Raw genomic sequence first — 16,459 nt, 5'->3', positions numbered from 1 at the left:
GGCAGAAATGTTACAGAACCTGGGACCCAACGCAAAGACCTGGCTTGTGGGGATGCTGAACACATGCATAGCACAGAAAACCATCCCTTCTGTCTGGGAAAAGGCCAAAGTGGTTGCAATCCTTAAACCTGGCAAAGACCCATTATCCACAAAGAGCTACCGACCCATTTCCCTCTGCATCACCTACAAGGCTATATGAGAAGCTGCTACTCCAACGCCTCGTTGCCACTCATAGATACCAAGCTGACTAAAGACCAAGCTGGTTTCCGTCCCAGCCGCTCCTGTGCTGGACAGAGCTCAACCTCACCCAACACATTGAGGATGGGTTTGAGGGGAAACAAATAACTGGAGCAGCATTCAGAGATCTCTCTGCTGCCTACGACACTGTCCAACACCGCACAATGGTCAGGAAAAGCCTCCTCAACAACAGGCGCTTCTATGTCCAGTTAAATGACCAGAGGAGTAAATGGAAAGCCCAAAAGAACGGCCTCCAACAAGGTAGCGTGCTCGCCCCCCTCCTTTTCAATATCTACACAAACGACCAGCCACTACCCAATGCCTAATGCCAGCGTTTCATCTACGCCGACAACCTCTGCATTACGACCCAACAAGCAGACTTCCAGAAGATTGAGTCTGTCCTTGAAAGTGCCCTCCAAGAAATGTCAAGCTACTACAATACAACCACCTGAAACCCAAACCATCAAAAACCCAACTATGCAGCTTCCACCTGAGGAACCGTGACGCAAAAAAAGAACTGAGCATCACAAACTCTCAAACCATACCCACCCCATGTAACTTGGAGTTACACTGGACAGTTTAACGTCATGCCCAGGACGAAAGGTTATAGAGAACACCAACATGACAAACCCTACACTTAAACCCTCTATATTTAATAAAAAACAATTCTGGACAGGAATCCTGTATTGCAGGGGTGCCCAAAAGGTACATCGTGATCTACCAGTAGATCACAAAGGCTGTGCAGGTAGACCCCATGGCATGCCCCTGTATATAATCTATCACTTGAATTAAGGTGACTTGACACCAGCTCAAATGTTGCACACAAACATCAGTAGCATTACAAAGTTATTGTGACAGTAATAATTGCTATAGTGTGTGAACAGTAACAGGAATATTCCTGTCTCTCCAGCTCTTTAATAAATAGAAAAGGGTTTAATCAGGAGTTGTAGTAGCCACAGGATAATCTAAGCGGTGGATATTGCTCTTGTCTTCATGTCTTTATGTATGTAAATTGTCTTGTTGTTTGTGTTATGTCAAATGCGTGTATATGTGTTCTGTATATACTTGGCTGCTGTGTTGCAAGATAATGGGAGTTACTGATACTATGGGAGTGAATGGGAGTGAAAGGGAGGTACTGTTACTATGGGAGTGCATGGGAGTGGATGGGAGTGAATGGGAGGTATTGTTACTATGGGACTGATACTATGGGAGTGAATGGGACTGAATGGGCCTGAATGGGGTGTACTGTTACTATGTGACTGAATGGGAGTGAATAAAAGTGAATGGGAGTGAATGGGACTGAATGGGAGGTACTGTTACTATGGGACTGTGTTTAACAAAAAGCTGGAGAGACCGGGAGACCTCTGTTACTGAACAAACACTATAGCAATGATTACTGTCACAATATAGAGCTATTTAACACTGTTACTGAACACACACTATAGCAATGATTACTGTCACAATATCTATTTAACACTGTTACTCAACACACACTATAGCAATGATTACTGTCACACTATAGAGCTATTTAACACTAGTGTTACTGAACACACACTCTATAGCAATGATTACTGTCACAATACAGAGCAATTTAATTTAGGTAACCAAATTGAACCCAATAGTAGATCTTTACACTCTCAATAGTTCAATTGTTGTTAAGCCTCTGCTTAATTTCCAAAAAACTACACAATTAGAGAATGTAGAAGATTGCTACTTTTGATTATATAATGCTGATTGTAGCATAGTGGTTAGTGACTGAGCTTTGTTAACATTAGTGCCCGGGATCGTTTCCCACCGATTTCAAAGAATGTTTGTTGCTTCGTGCCAATTTTCACAGAATGTTTGTCCTTTTACCTACCAAACAATACTATTTTCACCTCTAGTCGATTATTTATTCAGCGTTTGAGCCACGGACCAACATTTGAGGCCATCTAGTCTCTCAGACCCATTTGAGCCAGTGACCACCATTCTGAGAGTCTATTAATGTGAAATGGTGGTCCGTGGCTCAAACATGTTATCACTTTTGAAGTTACTTGTTGTGTTTAGATATGTAAATACTACTCTTTAAAGCCGTGTTTCGGTAGTCGAGTGGGTACTGTCGACGGTTAGTAAACATTGAGGCCCGCGCCCTACTCCCCGTCCAGGACTGAGGTGTAAAACACTGTTTTACAGTTTCGTACAAACATCATATATAAAACATCATAACTTCAAGTGATAGACGTTTGAACACAAAAACAACAACAGCGTTAAGTATTAAATAACATTTAATCACTTACTTGCTCCGAAGACGACCCGATGGTGACGTGGAACTTCCAAACAAACACTGACCAAACCCACCTCCACCCGTCTCTTCCGTATTTGAGGGCGGCGTCACTTCCTTCCGGTGTGAGGCCACGCCCGCGAGATTTAACCGGGAATTGATTGTAGTCCTCTTACGTTACATCCGGGTCCCTTGGTCCCACCCGCTTCTCATAAAAATGTAAATGCAAAATAGCTACATATGAACGCGTGAATCTTTTACAATAACGTTATTTGTCAGAAAGGAAGCCATTGGGGGTTAAAATGGGTCTTAATGCTTCCAACTCATATAACTGTCAGTCTGTCACCAACAACACTTTTGATATTACATGAAGCAGACAGCCCTGTGATGAAACCTTTAGCATTACACTGTGGTTAATACGTTTTTATTCACAATGGAATGTTATTGTACTCTTAATATATCATGGTGTAGCACAGCACAGTAGATTCATATTTCAATCGATCTGGGATGTTAAAATTGTGCAAAACTCTGTTCAATGAATGGCCTCTTCTGCTACATTAAAAATTACTAAACATTAAACGTTACTTATACCTGTTATTGAGACTCCTATAGAGCATGCATGTTGACATGGATAGCTTGGTTAGTAGTATCTCTGTTAGTTAATGCAGTTTGATTGATTAAATTAATAGCCTATTTTATTAGACAAAAATGTAGAACAGTAGTGTCATAGAGTGGAAAATGCCATTTGGTTTAATGTCACAGAATGCAGTGCCACGTAGAGCAGCATGATAAATGGTTAACTTTATAGTGTGTTCAAAAATGGCAGATCTGCAAGTTCAGTGTCTTGAATGAGATGTGCTGTGAGTTTGCATATCTGCTATTGTCCAGCATAGGACCGTTGCACAGTGAAGTATAAACAAGGCTTTAGGATTTATAAGTCGTTTTTAGAATATAATAGAATATTCACTCCAGTGAATAGCATTTATCCATTTAGATAACTTTTTGATGTTATTTAATTACTTATTTTTACACAGAAACATAATGTGTGTCTTTACAATAACTGTAATGTAATAATAATACTAATAATGTAATGTAATAATTATTAATTAAATAACCTTATTTTATTCTGAAGGCAACCGCCAATAATGCCAGTCGATCCTTTGAAATGAAAGTATTCCTCTTGAGTTAAAGTAAAAGTATCCTCAGTCAGAGAAGAGTACTTCTCTCCAGCTTTCCGTTTCCCTGAAATCACGTGACCGTCCCTGCCTCAGCGCTCGTTGACGTCACGACGCCCCCATTGGCTGGCCGGCGAACGGTGGGGGCCAAGACCCTGCGCGCCGATTGGCCCGTCGGCCCGTACTAGTTTGTTGTGCTGTTATCCTTGCTCTTATCCAGGAAGAGTACTGTGTGGAGTAAAAACCTACGGTAAATCACTTTAGAGGCTATTTGTTCTGTTTGCGAGCGGAATGTAACTTTACATGAATAATATAACTTCATAAAATACATCTTTATTCTGTTTATACTTACGCTACACTGAGAGGAACCTTATGATCTGTTTGTCTAGTCAGTGAGAGGTAGCCTAAGTTAGCACTCTTTGGCATTATATGGACCAGAGCTATATATTTTAATAAATACATTAGAGTTTGTTTATAAACACTCTGATGAATTGAAAATGTTGGACACTATTGTAAACAAGGGTAATGGTTTGTGTAGTCGTCCCAGTTTTTGTTTGGAGTAGTGCTTGAAATGTACTGTAATTCTGCAAACTGTCAATACATCTTTCTAAATCTGCGAGACAATACATGAATTAATGAATTAACACAGGTGTTCATATTAATCTAAAAAACGTTTTGACTGCTGAACTAATTAAATACATTTTTAAATATTTGTATTTTTAATGTCTGGAGAGAAGAATTATTACAATTGAGATAATTCCACACCCACAAAGCACACAATTCTGTGCGCCAGTTCAGGTGGCGGCGTGGCCAAGGCATAGACCGTGACATTCGGAAGTTCCATTCACGCCTAGCCCCACTCGGAACCCTACGTAAAGTTTCTGACATTTGGATGACTTTACACGTAGGGTAAGTCACACGCGTATGTCACAGTGCGTTCAGTGTGCCTTATTTCCGAACGACCACAGCTGTGACGCATTTACACGAATCACACCGGACAACCCCAGCTTCAGGGTAGGGTCGCTCAGTGCGTGCACTCGGCACACCCGGTGCGCAGCGCACTGGATTTTCGAACGACAACGCACTGAGTGCACTGAATAAACGAACGACAAGAGAGCACACCAGTGCGTTCAGGGCGCATTTCCGAACGCGCCCTATGACTTGGCCACCTAAACTGGTGCACAAAATTGTGAGTTTTGTGTAGGTGTTGTGGAATACTCTCAATTGTGTGGGAACCCTGGAGCTGTGACGTGCTGTATGTAAGCTATGTGAGCTATCTGCTATTTTTGAATAGCCAACGCTAAAATGATGATGGTTTTAATGAGTTAAAAGTATGCAAATGTCAGATCATTACATTAGATTAACATAGCACAGTCACACACACATACACAGTCACATACCTAACCTAACACTATAGTAACACTGTTCTCCATGTGTCCAGCAGATGGCGCAGTCACAGTGGCACCAGCTCCAGATGTTGGACTCGAAGTACCTGGAACAGGTTGACCAGCTGTATGATGACTCATTCCCCATGGACATAAGACAGTACCTGTCTAAATGGATAGAGAGCATAGACTGGTAATTCATGTTAATTAGTGCACGGGTTCGTGCACTTTTTTATTCGTATTATAGTCCCCATGGGGGGGATATTAGATTGCCTCATATAAGAACTGTGTTTGAAAAATAAACAAATCATCTTAGCCGTTTCACTCATTATTATTTTATGAAGAATCAACTGAAGAATCAACTTACTGCGAGAAAATGCTAATGTTACTAGCCTGCTGCTGAAATAGTTTTTGCTAGAAACAGATTTTATCAAATATGCCTGACTGACTGTCGTAAACGTTACAGACACTTCCCTACAATATTGCAGAGACAGTTTGTTTATTTTTGGACCATAATTCTTATATGAGACGATTTAAAGATGACCCAATGTTATTCTCCATAGAAAAATTACTTCCGCAAACCAGGGCATGAGTGAGTGACGTAAGGACTTTGGCGCTCTATAGAAGTCAACAGAGCACAGACGTCTGACATAATTTACAATTTTACACATCCTACCTGGGTCATGTTTTTTTATTTTTTATCGTGTCAAGTAAGAACGGCTGTGGCTCAGGAGGTAGAGCAGGTCGTCCAATGATCCCTGGGTCGGCGTTTTGAGTCCCGGCTCCTCCTGTCCAACATGTCGAAGTGTCCTTGGGCAACACACTGAACCCTACACTGCCTCCATTAAGTTGGTCGGTGTGAGCTCGCCACCGTTTGTGTGTGAATGTGGGAAGTGAGGACGCTGGCGTCGACTGTTCGCCACTTCACCTCCCAATGTATGAATGAATGAATGAACCATTGTAAAGCGCTTTGAGCACTTGTAATAGCGCTATAAAAATGCAATTAATTATTATAAGAACGGTGTTCCAGAAATAAACAAATGTTCCCGGAGGTTGACTCCTATAGATATGAAGAATCAACTGATGGCGAGAACACGCTAATGTTACCCACCTTACATTTTCCCCAGAAACAGACCATCAAATGTATATGAGTGACTATCGTAAACGATACAGAGCCAACTCCCCGACCAACAGTACTGCAGAGACAGTTATTTTTGGACCACAATGCTTATATTATATGAGATGATTTTAAGATGACCAAATGTTATTCTTCATGGAGACATTTCTTCCACGACTCAGGGGATGAACAAGTGACATCAGGAATTCTGTACTCTTGATCCTTCTCCTTCCACCCTTCCTCTTTGATGTCTCCCTTTTGACTGAAACCTGTCCATTTAAACTCTAGACGGACTCTCAACAGGCCCGAAAATTAAGGCCCGGCCCTACCTGGGCCCTCATCAAACCCTGTACACTCAAGACACTGCCCCCGCTGCCACCTTTAGATATCCATATATGGAGCTGACCTGTTCTGAAATTCCATATGTTGATCTGACCTCATCAAACCCTGTACACTCAAGACACGCTCCATATATGGCCAGTACAGAATTGATCATTCCATATGTTGTCTGACCCCCCATGCCAAACCGTCATCGCTCGCCCCGCAGTCTGCTGTCACCCAGGCGGAAGCGTGCACGCGACCTCGCCCTTTATTTTTTAAATTTATTATTCTTTTCCTAGGGATGCCGTAGCCGTGCAGGACTCTCTGGCCACCATACGGTTCTTTGACCTCCTGACTCAGCTGGACGACCAGCACAGTCGCTTTACTCTGGACAACAACTTCCTGTTGCAGCACAACATACGCAAGATTAAACGCAATGTCCAGGTACACACGCGCACACACACACACACACACACACACACACACACAGTCAATGGAGTCATTGCTTGCATGCACATGTATACCATTACCTGGACATTTTGTTTAGTCTTGTCTCGTGTGTGTGTGTGTGTGTGTGTGTGTGTGTGTGTGTACACGTACAAAGGACAGGTTTCAGGAGGATCCGGTGGCGATGGCGATGATAATCTCCAGAAACCTGAAAGAAGAAAAGAAAATACTGGAAGGTGCCAAAAACGCGGATGTAAGTGTCTGTCTGTCTGTCTGTCTGTCTGTCTGAAACCTCATAACTATATAAATCTTTCACGAAATTAAGAAAACCTTATATTTTTAAAACGGAGCAATACAACCTCATCAAAGTTGGTGATGTAACTTTATATATTGTCAATTACTTCCATGAGAGTGGGAGAGGTGGTGGAGTTAGCTGCTTTAGCAGACATTTTGAGGGTCCGGTGGAGTTGAGAGGTTTTGTCCAAACGCACGTTTTACTACTTTCCATTGGTTAAATATTTTCGAAACAACACACAGACGTAAAGGGTGTTCAATAGCACTGATTTATGCCAAAAATAAATCTAAAACCTCAAAAATGGAGTTATGAGGTTTCCTCCCGACAGCAACGATGTATTCTATTTATAGATTTGTGGGGAAGGCTCCGTTACCACCATGGTCATAGAGAAACTGAAGTTGGACAACAAAGTGAAAGAGATGAGAGCCAAAGTCCAGGTAAGTTTAAATATCATTAAATATTCATAGTATTGAAGGACGAAGCCTGAAGGCACTTCTTAAGTTCTTCGTCCCTTATGTAAAAATAGCAGTTCTGGCTTAATTAGCCGTGCAGTCGGTTCTCGCAAAACTTTAAAGTTTAAAAATTAAGCTTTTAAAAAATTAAACACACAATCTATGGACCATTATTTCAAATCCCAGTTGAAGAGAAATTTGTACGTGAAAATGTGAACCCAATTAATATTTACAGTAGAAGGCATGGCTTCATAAGAGAGAACGAGAAGGGGGTCAAACTCTTCCTTGTGGATGCTATTGCTTGATTGGTACAGTGTCTACCATGTCAGTCCAAAGGTTGTCCAACAGGGGGAGTGGTTTCACCAGGCTAACAGTGTCAACCATGTCAGTCCAAAGGTTGCCAGTTCAAACCTCACCTCATGCTACACTTAAAAACAAAACAGTATTATCTATTAATTAATGCGCACTTTTTATTTTCAACAGGAATTATTTATTAAAGCCTACCAAATAAAATTATTTCTACCAGAACAAATTAGCAGATTAATCAAAATCATTACAATTTTCAACTGCAAATTCATGTAGGTTAGGTTTATCAGTATTGAAAAAAATCTTCATATTTGTGTTTTGCAAACCACAATCTGTTATTCTCAACTGACAAGAGTTGAGTGTGGACAAATCTCCAGCTCAATTGTTATTGTTCCATGAGTTGATGTATCTGTGTGTCTGTTGTGGCTTAGGAGGTAGAGCAGAGCATCAAGAACCTGGAGGATCTACAAGACGAATACGACTTCAAACTGAACACTCTGAAGAACAGAGGTATTGGTTACATCCTTAATGATGTCAGAGTGAAAATGAGTTACGTGTAATTGTAGTGTCAGAGTGAAAATGAGTTATGTGTAATCGTGTCCCCGTAGAAAACGAGATGAATGGAATGACTGCTAAAGAGCTGGAGAAAGAGAAGATGATGATGGGCGTGATGTGTTTCGAACTGAAGACTAAGCGACAAGTAGGCCTATGTACTTATTACCAATTTATTGAATTACTTGAATTACTTTATTTACTCTAGCTATAGAGTGTCGCAGTCCCGCCCCCTACCAGGAACCAAGAAATGATTCCCTTTCATTTTCCTCATAGACATTTCAAAAAGTATGTATTTAAAGACCTTGTAAGCCTCGTACAAAGCCAACTGGAGTTGTGAGAAATCATGGCAACAAACACAATTTTTCGGGCCGAACAAATAATTAGAAAGAAGAAGAAAACGGCAGGTTACAACACTTGTTTTCTTGTTTTTCTTCTTTGTAATTATTTGTTTGGTCCAAAATATTGTGTTTATTGTCATGATTTGTCACAACTCGAGTTGGCTTCGTACAACGCTTAAAAGGTCTTTAAATAAATACTTTTTGAAATGTCTATGGGAAAAATGCATTGGAAATTATTTCCTGGGCCTGGCGTCGTCATGAAAGGGGGCGGGACTGCGGCGCTCTATTGTATTAATAGTAGAAGATGAGTATGTCATGTCATGTCATGTCATTATGAGGAGGTAGTGTGCCATCTGTTCATTAGCAGTAATTAAGTGCAATTAGCATGCTATTAATCAATTAACGAATTGACTGCCGGATTTATTTCTGTCTGCGTTTAGCCACTGCCACCCTTTTGCTTACCTTTTAAGTAGTCACAGAATATTCATCTTCACTACGATCACATCTCAGAGAGACGTTTGCTGCGTGTTTAAAAATAATAATAATATTAAAAATAATTAATAACTTTAAAACTGTCCATCTGTTCAGTACTTGAAGTGAATTGAATATTGAATGGTGGTCACAGCAAGAGTGGATTGTTTTGATTGTATTGTACCGCTTTTTTTGTTGCCAATAAAGCCTTTTGGATTGAATTGAAATTTGAATTGAATGGAACGATACAGGAAGAGATATATTAGCGTTCTAGAAATGTCTCTAACAAGAAAGTGGATGGGAGGCGAGTTTTAGCAATCACGTGATGCAGTGAATCATAGGTTAGCCAAGATCGCCATCTAGTGTAAAAAACTAAAAAGCCTAAAACTCAGGTGCAGTACTTAGTTCAGACTAGTCATTGGTCCGACAAACGACCTCAAACCCTAACCTAACCATAACCGCAAGCAGCGGGCATGTCGGACTAATGCTCCAGTCTGTGTCATGTGATCTTAACAGGAGGTAGTCTGCCATCTAGGGGAGGTCCTCTCATTGGTCCAGTCTGTGTCATGTGATCTTCTGAATGAAGAACTTCCTGAATGGAAACAGAGACAACAGATCGCCTGCATCGGAGGACCTCCTAATGCCTGTGTGGACCAACTGCAGAACTGGTACAAATGTTACCCTAAATGATACATGTTTCCATACCATACCATCTTTATTTCTATAGCACATTTAAATAACAACAAGTTGTACCAAAGTGCTTTACAATAAAATAATAAAAATCACAACTTCATATAAAAAACAAACAACATACAGTACACTGTCACTTTCAACATCAAAAAGCTCATACTATGCTTGGAAAAGCCAAAGAATAAAAATACGTCTTGAGGCGTGATTTAAACACCTGAAGAGTGGGGGCTTGTCTTGTGTGCAGAGGCAGCTCATTCCAGAGCTTGGGAGCTGCCACTGCAAAAGCCCGGTTCCCTCTGAGCTTCAGCCTGGTTTTAGGCACCACCAGGAGATGCTGCTCAGAGGACCTGAGGGTCCTTGTGGGAACATAAGGTGCCAAACCATTTAAACATTTAAAAACAAAAAGCAAAACTTTGAAATCAATCCTGTATCGCACAGGAAGCCAATGGAGGGAGGCTAGTACAGGACTAATGTGGTCTCGCTTACGTGTACCTGTAAGCAACCGTGCGGCGGCATTCTGGACTAACTGTAAGCGAGAGATGGAGGCCTGGTTGACTCCAATATACAGGGCATTACAGTAGTCGAGGAGGGATGTCATAAAGGCATGGATCACAGTTTCGAATACAGGGCGGGAAAGACAAGATTTAATCTTTGCCAGCCTTCTAAGCTGGAAGAAGCTCTTTCTGACTGTTTCATTGACCTGTTTGTCCATTTTTAGTTCAGAGTCTATTTTAACGCCTAGATTGGTGGCAGTTGGCTTTAAGAAAGGCTCAAGGGGACCTAAATCACCGGGAGGAAACACATTGTTGCTTGGCCCAAACACCATAACTTCAGTCTTGCCGTCGTTTAAAAAGTTTAAAGCCAGCCATGCTTTTACATCCTCTAGGCAAGCGAGCAAGGGTTTTAAATGTTACCCTAAATGATACAAATGTTACCCTAACCTATGTTACCCTTCTCAACCTTTTTATAGCGAAATATCACCTCAGAAAGTATCTGGCTCTCCAAGTACCACCACAATAACACATTATGTGCCCTTTTAATCTTTCAAAATGGCGACCCAGGGTGCCCACTTTTAGACCCAGTTTTTGACATAAATAAAATAAAAACTACGGTAATTCCTGGGACGTCTGTGGACGTCTTGGGCACAAAATGTGTTTCAAATACAGTCCAGCTTAGACCTGCCCCATCATATTCAGCTATGCACAGTTAACACAGGAGGGAAATATAATTTATTTTTATTTTATTTTATTTTTCATTCCTAAGCCAATACTGCTGCTGCTTTGACAAATCACTAATCACCACAACTGATGATATTTCTAATGTGATTAATCCGTTCTCAAATCTTCTATTAACGGCTAGTTCTGCTGGCACGACTGGAGAGCCCGTTTCAACCAATTGCTTGGTCAGAAGAACTACCTGTAGTATATAACTATTTCATTCCACTTTTGTCTTTTTTTATTATTCTTTGGGTGACTCCTCCGTGTACCACCAGATGGGGCCTCAACCACAGGTTGAGAATCACTGCCCTAAAAACAAGGATACAAATATAACCTAAATGATACAATTGTAACCAAAAAATGTATACAAATATAACCTAAATGATACAATTGTAACCTAAAAAAATAGACAATTGTAACCTAAACAAGGATACAAATATAACCTAAATTATACAATTGTAACCTAAACAAAGATACAAATATAACCTAAATGATACAATTGTAACCTAAAAAAGTATACAAATATAACCTAAATGATACAATTGTAACCTAATAAGTGATATAATTAAATTGTAACCTAAATAAGGTCTGTCTCACTGACTGCTGTTCTGTCCGATTGTGCTGCGCTCGTTGGGATTTCCGGGGATGGATTAGTCAGTCGTATGTTGTTCTATTCCGGAGTCTCCTTTTTGCAGAGACTGGGTGTCGATGGGACGCTTGTTTTACAGCGCCGGCTACTACTAGTAGGGCGGGGTTATATAACCTCACAAAGACTATGCCTAAACCTAACCCTAACCTGTAAAACAAGCGCCTCCTCAGCTACCGCCAAAGAGAGTCTCCCATTCTATTCCATGACTGTATAGGTTGTTGCCAATTGCCATTCTCCGTGAAGCTCACAAGGAAAGTGAAGTTATCTGGCAAACTGTGTCATGGCCTGATCATTCACAAACACAAACGGTCTCCTCAGTGTCTCAGTGTCTCCTCAGGTTCACGGAGGACGCAGAGAGTCTGTCTCAGTGTCTCCTAGTGTTGTAGTACTCGAGTCCTCCTTGACTCGGTTCGAGTCTGGTCTCGAGTCCACGTTTCGGTCTCGCCCTTAATTTGACTTGGACTTGGTCTCGGACCAAGGGCTCGGAACTCTACCCCCACAGAGTCTACTCGAGTCACTACAATGCAATGAAATAATGTTACTATACCCTTATTATGAGGAGGCAGAGAGCCCATTCACATTAACATTATAAGAGTGCTGTCTGGCGCTTATAGACAGCCATCTTGTTAACTAACGGAGTGCAGCTGACGCCTGCTCTCACATTATGTTCTGTACCTATCAAATGAGAAGAAATTAAACGCAAACGCCCCTCCCCCCCCCCCCCCCCATCCCCCCCCCGGACTTGGTCTTGAGTCTTGACTTGGACTTGCTTTAGGTGAACTCGGCTACAATACTAGTGTCTCCTCAGGTTCACAGAGGTTGCAGAGAGCCTGTCTCAGTGTCGTCAGCAGCTGAAGAAGCTTCAGGAGCTGCAGCAGAAGTTCACGTACGACCAGGATCCCATCGTCCTGCAGAAGGTCTTCCTGGAGGACAAGGCCATGGAGCTGTTCAACAGCCTGCTGGCCAAGTAACCGACAACACCCCTAGCTTCACCAGGCTTTCTTTCCACAGACCAGGAAAGAAAGCCTGGTCTGTGTTACAAAATTGCTGTATGATCTGGTCGGGAGCGGATGATATCGTTACGTCATGTTGTAGTCATTGTTTTGAAGTCAACTGGCCGGATCGATCAATCTGGAACTTCCTTTCCCTCAAACCGGAAGAATGACAATAAAAGCATGACTCGTTCTCTCATAGCCTGCATCTTTTAATGTTCTCTCGTAGCCTGTAGCTTTTATTATACAATGACTACAACGTTGTGTGTGAAAGAATGTGACGATTCCACAACTAACGTGTGTGTGTGTGTGTGTGTGTGTGTGTGTGTAGTTCAATGGTGGTAGAGAGACAGCCCTGCATGCCAACTCACCCACAGCGCCCTCTGGTGTTGAAGACGGGAGTGCAGTTCACTGTCAAACTGCGGTCAGTATGCACACACACACACACACACACACACACAGCTATGGTGTTTCATTGGTCCAAATTAGGGATGTGAACGACGGGTATTTGGCGAATCGACGTGCGCAGAGTTGACTGCGAGGGTGATCGAAGGGAAAAAGGCTCCCGTGAGCTGATGGCATTTCTCCAATCATCTTGGCCGGTGACTTTGCGCACGCCACACACCATGCGCAAGCGGCTCACTACTGGCCAATCACAGCGAGGCTTTCCTAGAACTGCGTTGGGATCCATAAGATAATGACACCACGACGACCACAGACAGAGTTATAAATAAGACGCCGACGAGACAGACATGCACGGAGATAACATGCCTACAGTTCCCTTTACCATACATACATTTGTGACCAGATTTGACTGGGAGACTGCCATCTCACAAATTTGACGATGATTCCCTGATGATGATTCCCTGCTTTCATATGACATGAAAAAACGAAAATTCTAAAAAATCCCTCAGTCAAATGTAGTCACATTTGATCATTTTTGCTTACATTACAGTAATGTTTTTAACGTTTTTGAACAAGCCTTTACAAATATATTAAAAAAAAAGATTTTTCGACTTATTTTTTGAGTCGAGATGAGGATGAGCATTTTTTTTTATTCACATCCCTAGTCCAGGTGTTTTATTAAAAAAAGTTTTCATTGGTCCAGATGAAAACTTTCATAAAGACAGTTTCCATTGGTCCAGAATTATGTTTCTATAAAGACAGTTTTCATTTGTCCAGAACTCCAGATGTTTTGTAAAAACAGTTTTCATTGGTCCAGGTTTCTGGTGAAGCTCCAGGAATTCAACTACCAACTCAAAGTGAAGGCTGTGTTTGACAAGTATGTTAATATTACATTAATATTAATATTCCAATCATAAGCCATTGTTATTACTTATAATAATGATCATGTTGTATGACTAGTTCTGTTATCATACTGTGTGTGTGTGTGTGTGTGTGTGTGTGTGTGTGTGTGTGTGTGTGTGTGTGTGTGTGTGCGCGCGCGCGCGTGCGCGTAGGGACGTCACTGAAAAGAAAGGGTGAGTCCCTCTTTTATTCCTGTAAATGTTTATATTGTTATATTATTGTGTACAGTATAGCAGTGGTTCTATTGTTATATTATTGTGTACACTGTACAGTATAGCAGTGGTTCTATTGTTATATTATTGTGTACAGTATAGCAGTGGTTCTATTGTTATATTATTGTGTACAGTACAGCAGTGGTTCTATTGTTATATTATTGTGTACAGTATAGCAGTGGTTCTATTGTTATATTATTGTGTACAGTATAGCAGTGGTTCTATTGTTATATCATTGTGTACAGTATAGCAGTGGTTCTATTGTTATATTATTGTGTACAGTACAGCAGTGGTTCTATTGTTATATTATTGTGTACAGTACAGCAGTGGTTCTATTGTTATATTATTGTATACAGTATAGCAGTGGTTCTATTGTTATATTATTGTGTACAGTACAGCAGTGGTTCTATTGTTATATCATTGTATACAGTATAGCAGTGGTTCTATTGTTATATCATTGTATACAGTATAGCAGTGGTTCTATTGTTATATCATTGTATACAGTATAGCAGTGGTTCTATTGTTATATTATTGTGTACAGTATAGCAGTGGTTCTATTGTTATATCATTGTATACAGTATAGCAGTGGTTCTATTGTTATATTATTGTGTACAGTATAGCAGTGGTTCTATTGTTATATTATTGTGTACACTGTACAGTATAGCAGTGGTTCTATTGTTATATTATTGTGTACAGTATAGCAGTGGTTCTATTGTTATATTATTGTGTACAGTATAGCAGTGGTTCTATTGTTATATTATTGTATACAGTATAGCAGTGGTTCTATTGTTATATTATTGTGTACAGTATAGCAGTGGTTCTATTGTTATATTATTGTATACAGTATAGCAGTGGTTCTATTGTTATAGTATTGTGTACAGTATAGCAGTGGTTCTATTGTTATATTATTGTATACAGTATAGCAGTGGTTCTATTGTTATATTATTGTATACAGTATAGCAGTGGTTCTATTGTTATATTATTGTGTACAGTATAGCAGTGGTTCTATTGTTATATTATTGTGTACAGTATAGCAGTGGTTCTATTGTTATATCATTGTATACAGTATAGCAGTGGTTCTATTGTTATATTATTGTATACAGTATAGCAGTGGTTCTATTGTTATATTATTGTATACAGTATAGCAGTGGTTCTATTGTTATATCATTGTATACAGTATAGCAGTGGTTCTATTGTTATATTATTGTGTACAGTATAGCAGTGGTTCTATTGTTATATTATTGTGTACAGTATAGCAGTGGTTCTATTGTTATATTATTGTATACAGTATAGCAGTGGTTCTATTGTTATATTATTGTGTACAGTATAGCAGTGGTTCTATTGTTATATCATTGTGTACAGTATAGCAGTGGTTCTATTGTTATATTATTGTGTACAGTATAGCAGTGGTTCTATTGTTATATCATTGTATACAGTATAGCAGTGGTTCTATTGTTATATTATTGTGTACAGTATAGCAGTGGTTCTATTGTTATATTATTGTGTACAGTATAGCAGTGGTTCTATTGTTATAGTATTGTGTACAGTATAGCAGTGGTTCTATTGTTATATTATTGTATACAGTATAGCAGTGGTTCTATTGTTATATTATTGTGTACAGTATAGCAGTGGTTCTATTGTTATATCATTGTATACAGTATAGCAGTGGTTCTATTGTTATATTATTGTATACAGTATAGCAGTGGTTCTATTGTTATATTATTGTATACAGTATAGCAGTGGTTCTATTGTTATATCATTGTATACAGTATAGCAGTGGTTCTATTGTTATATTATTGTGTACAGTATAGCAGTGGTTCTATTGTTATATTATTGTGTACAGTATAGCAGTGGTTCTATTGTTATATTATTGTATACAGTATAGCAGTGGTTCTATTGTTATATTATTGTGTACAGTATAGCAGTGGTTCTATTGTTATATCATTGTGTACAGTATAGCAGTGGTTCTATTGTTATATTATTGTGTACAGTATAGCAGTGGTTCTATTGTTATATCATTGTATACAGTATA

At 40.0% G+C, this 16,459-nt stretch overlaps 1 protein-coding gene across 4 annotated transcripts in view; it reads left to right on the top strand.

The window, feature by feature from the left end:
- The first annotated feature begins 3,870 nt into the window (after positions 1 to 3,870).
- Positions 3,871 to 16,459, top strand: part of stat1a (signal transducer and activator of transcription 1a) — a 29,564-nt gene continuing 16,975 nt past the window's right edge. Inside the window, exons 1-12 of one of the 4 annotated variants that reach the window (XM_083758891.1) lie at positions 3,871 to 3,922; positions 5,117 to 5,250; positions 6,795 to 6,939; positions 7,100 to 7,195; positions 7,588 to 7,674; positions 8,427 to 8,505; positions 8,604 to 8,695; positions 9,876 to 10,027; positions 12,724 to 12,882; positions 13,239 to 13,331; positions 14,130 to 14,189; positions 14,368 to 14,388. In XM_083758891.1, the coding sequence (XP_083615017.1) occupies positions 5,117 to 5,250; positions 6,795 to 6,939; positions 7,100 to 7,195; positions 7,588 to 7,674; positions 8,427 to 8,505; positions 8,604 to 8,695; positions 9,876 to 10,027; positions 12,724 to 12,882; positions 13,239 to 13,331; positions 14,130 to 14,189; positions 14,368 to 14,388 (1,118 nt within the window). In that variant the 5' untranslated portion in view covers positions 3,871 to 3,922. Of the gene's footprint in view, positions 3,923 to 4,025; positions 4,072 to 5,113; positions 5,251 to 6,794; positions 6,940 to 7,099; positions 7,196 to 7,587; positions 7,675 to 8,426; positions 8,506 to 8,603; positions 8,696 to 9,875; positions 10,028 to 12,723; positions 12,883 to 13,238; positions 13,332 to 14,129; positions 14,190 to 14,367; positions 14,389 to 16,459 lie in introns of those variants that run through there. The other 3 variants (XM_083758893.1, XM_083758894.1, XM_083758892.1) reach the window with 3 other exon arrangements.

This window comes from Protomyctophum parallelum (assembly GCF_964188405.1).
Source record: "Protomyctophum parallelum genome assembly, chromosome: 23".
Classification (NCBI taxonomy): domain Eukaryota; kingdom Metazoa; phylum Chordata; class Actinopteri; order Myctophiformes; family Myctophidae; genus Protomyctophum; species Protomyctophum parallelum.
The sequence above is the reverse complement of the archived record's forward strand: the minus strand, read 5'-3'. Positions and strand labels throughout refer to the sequence as shown.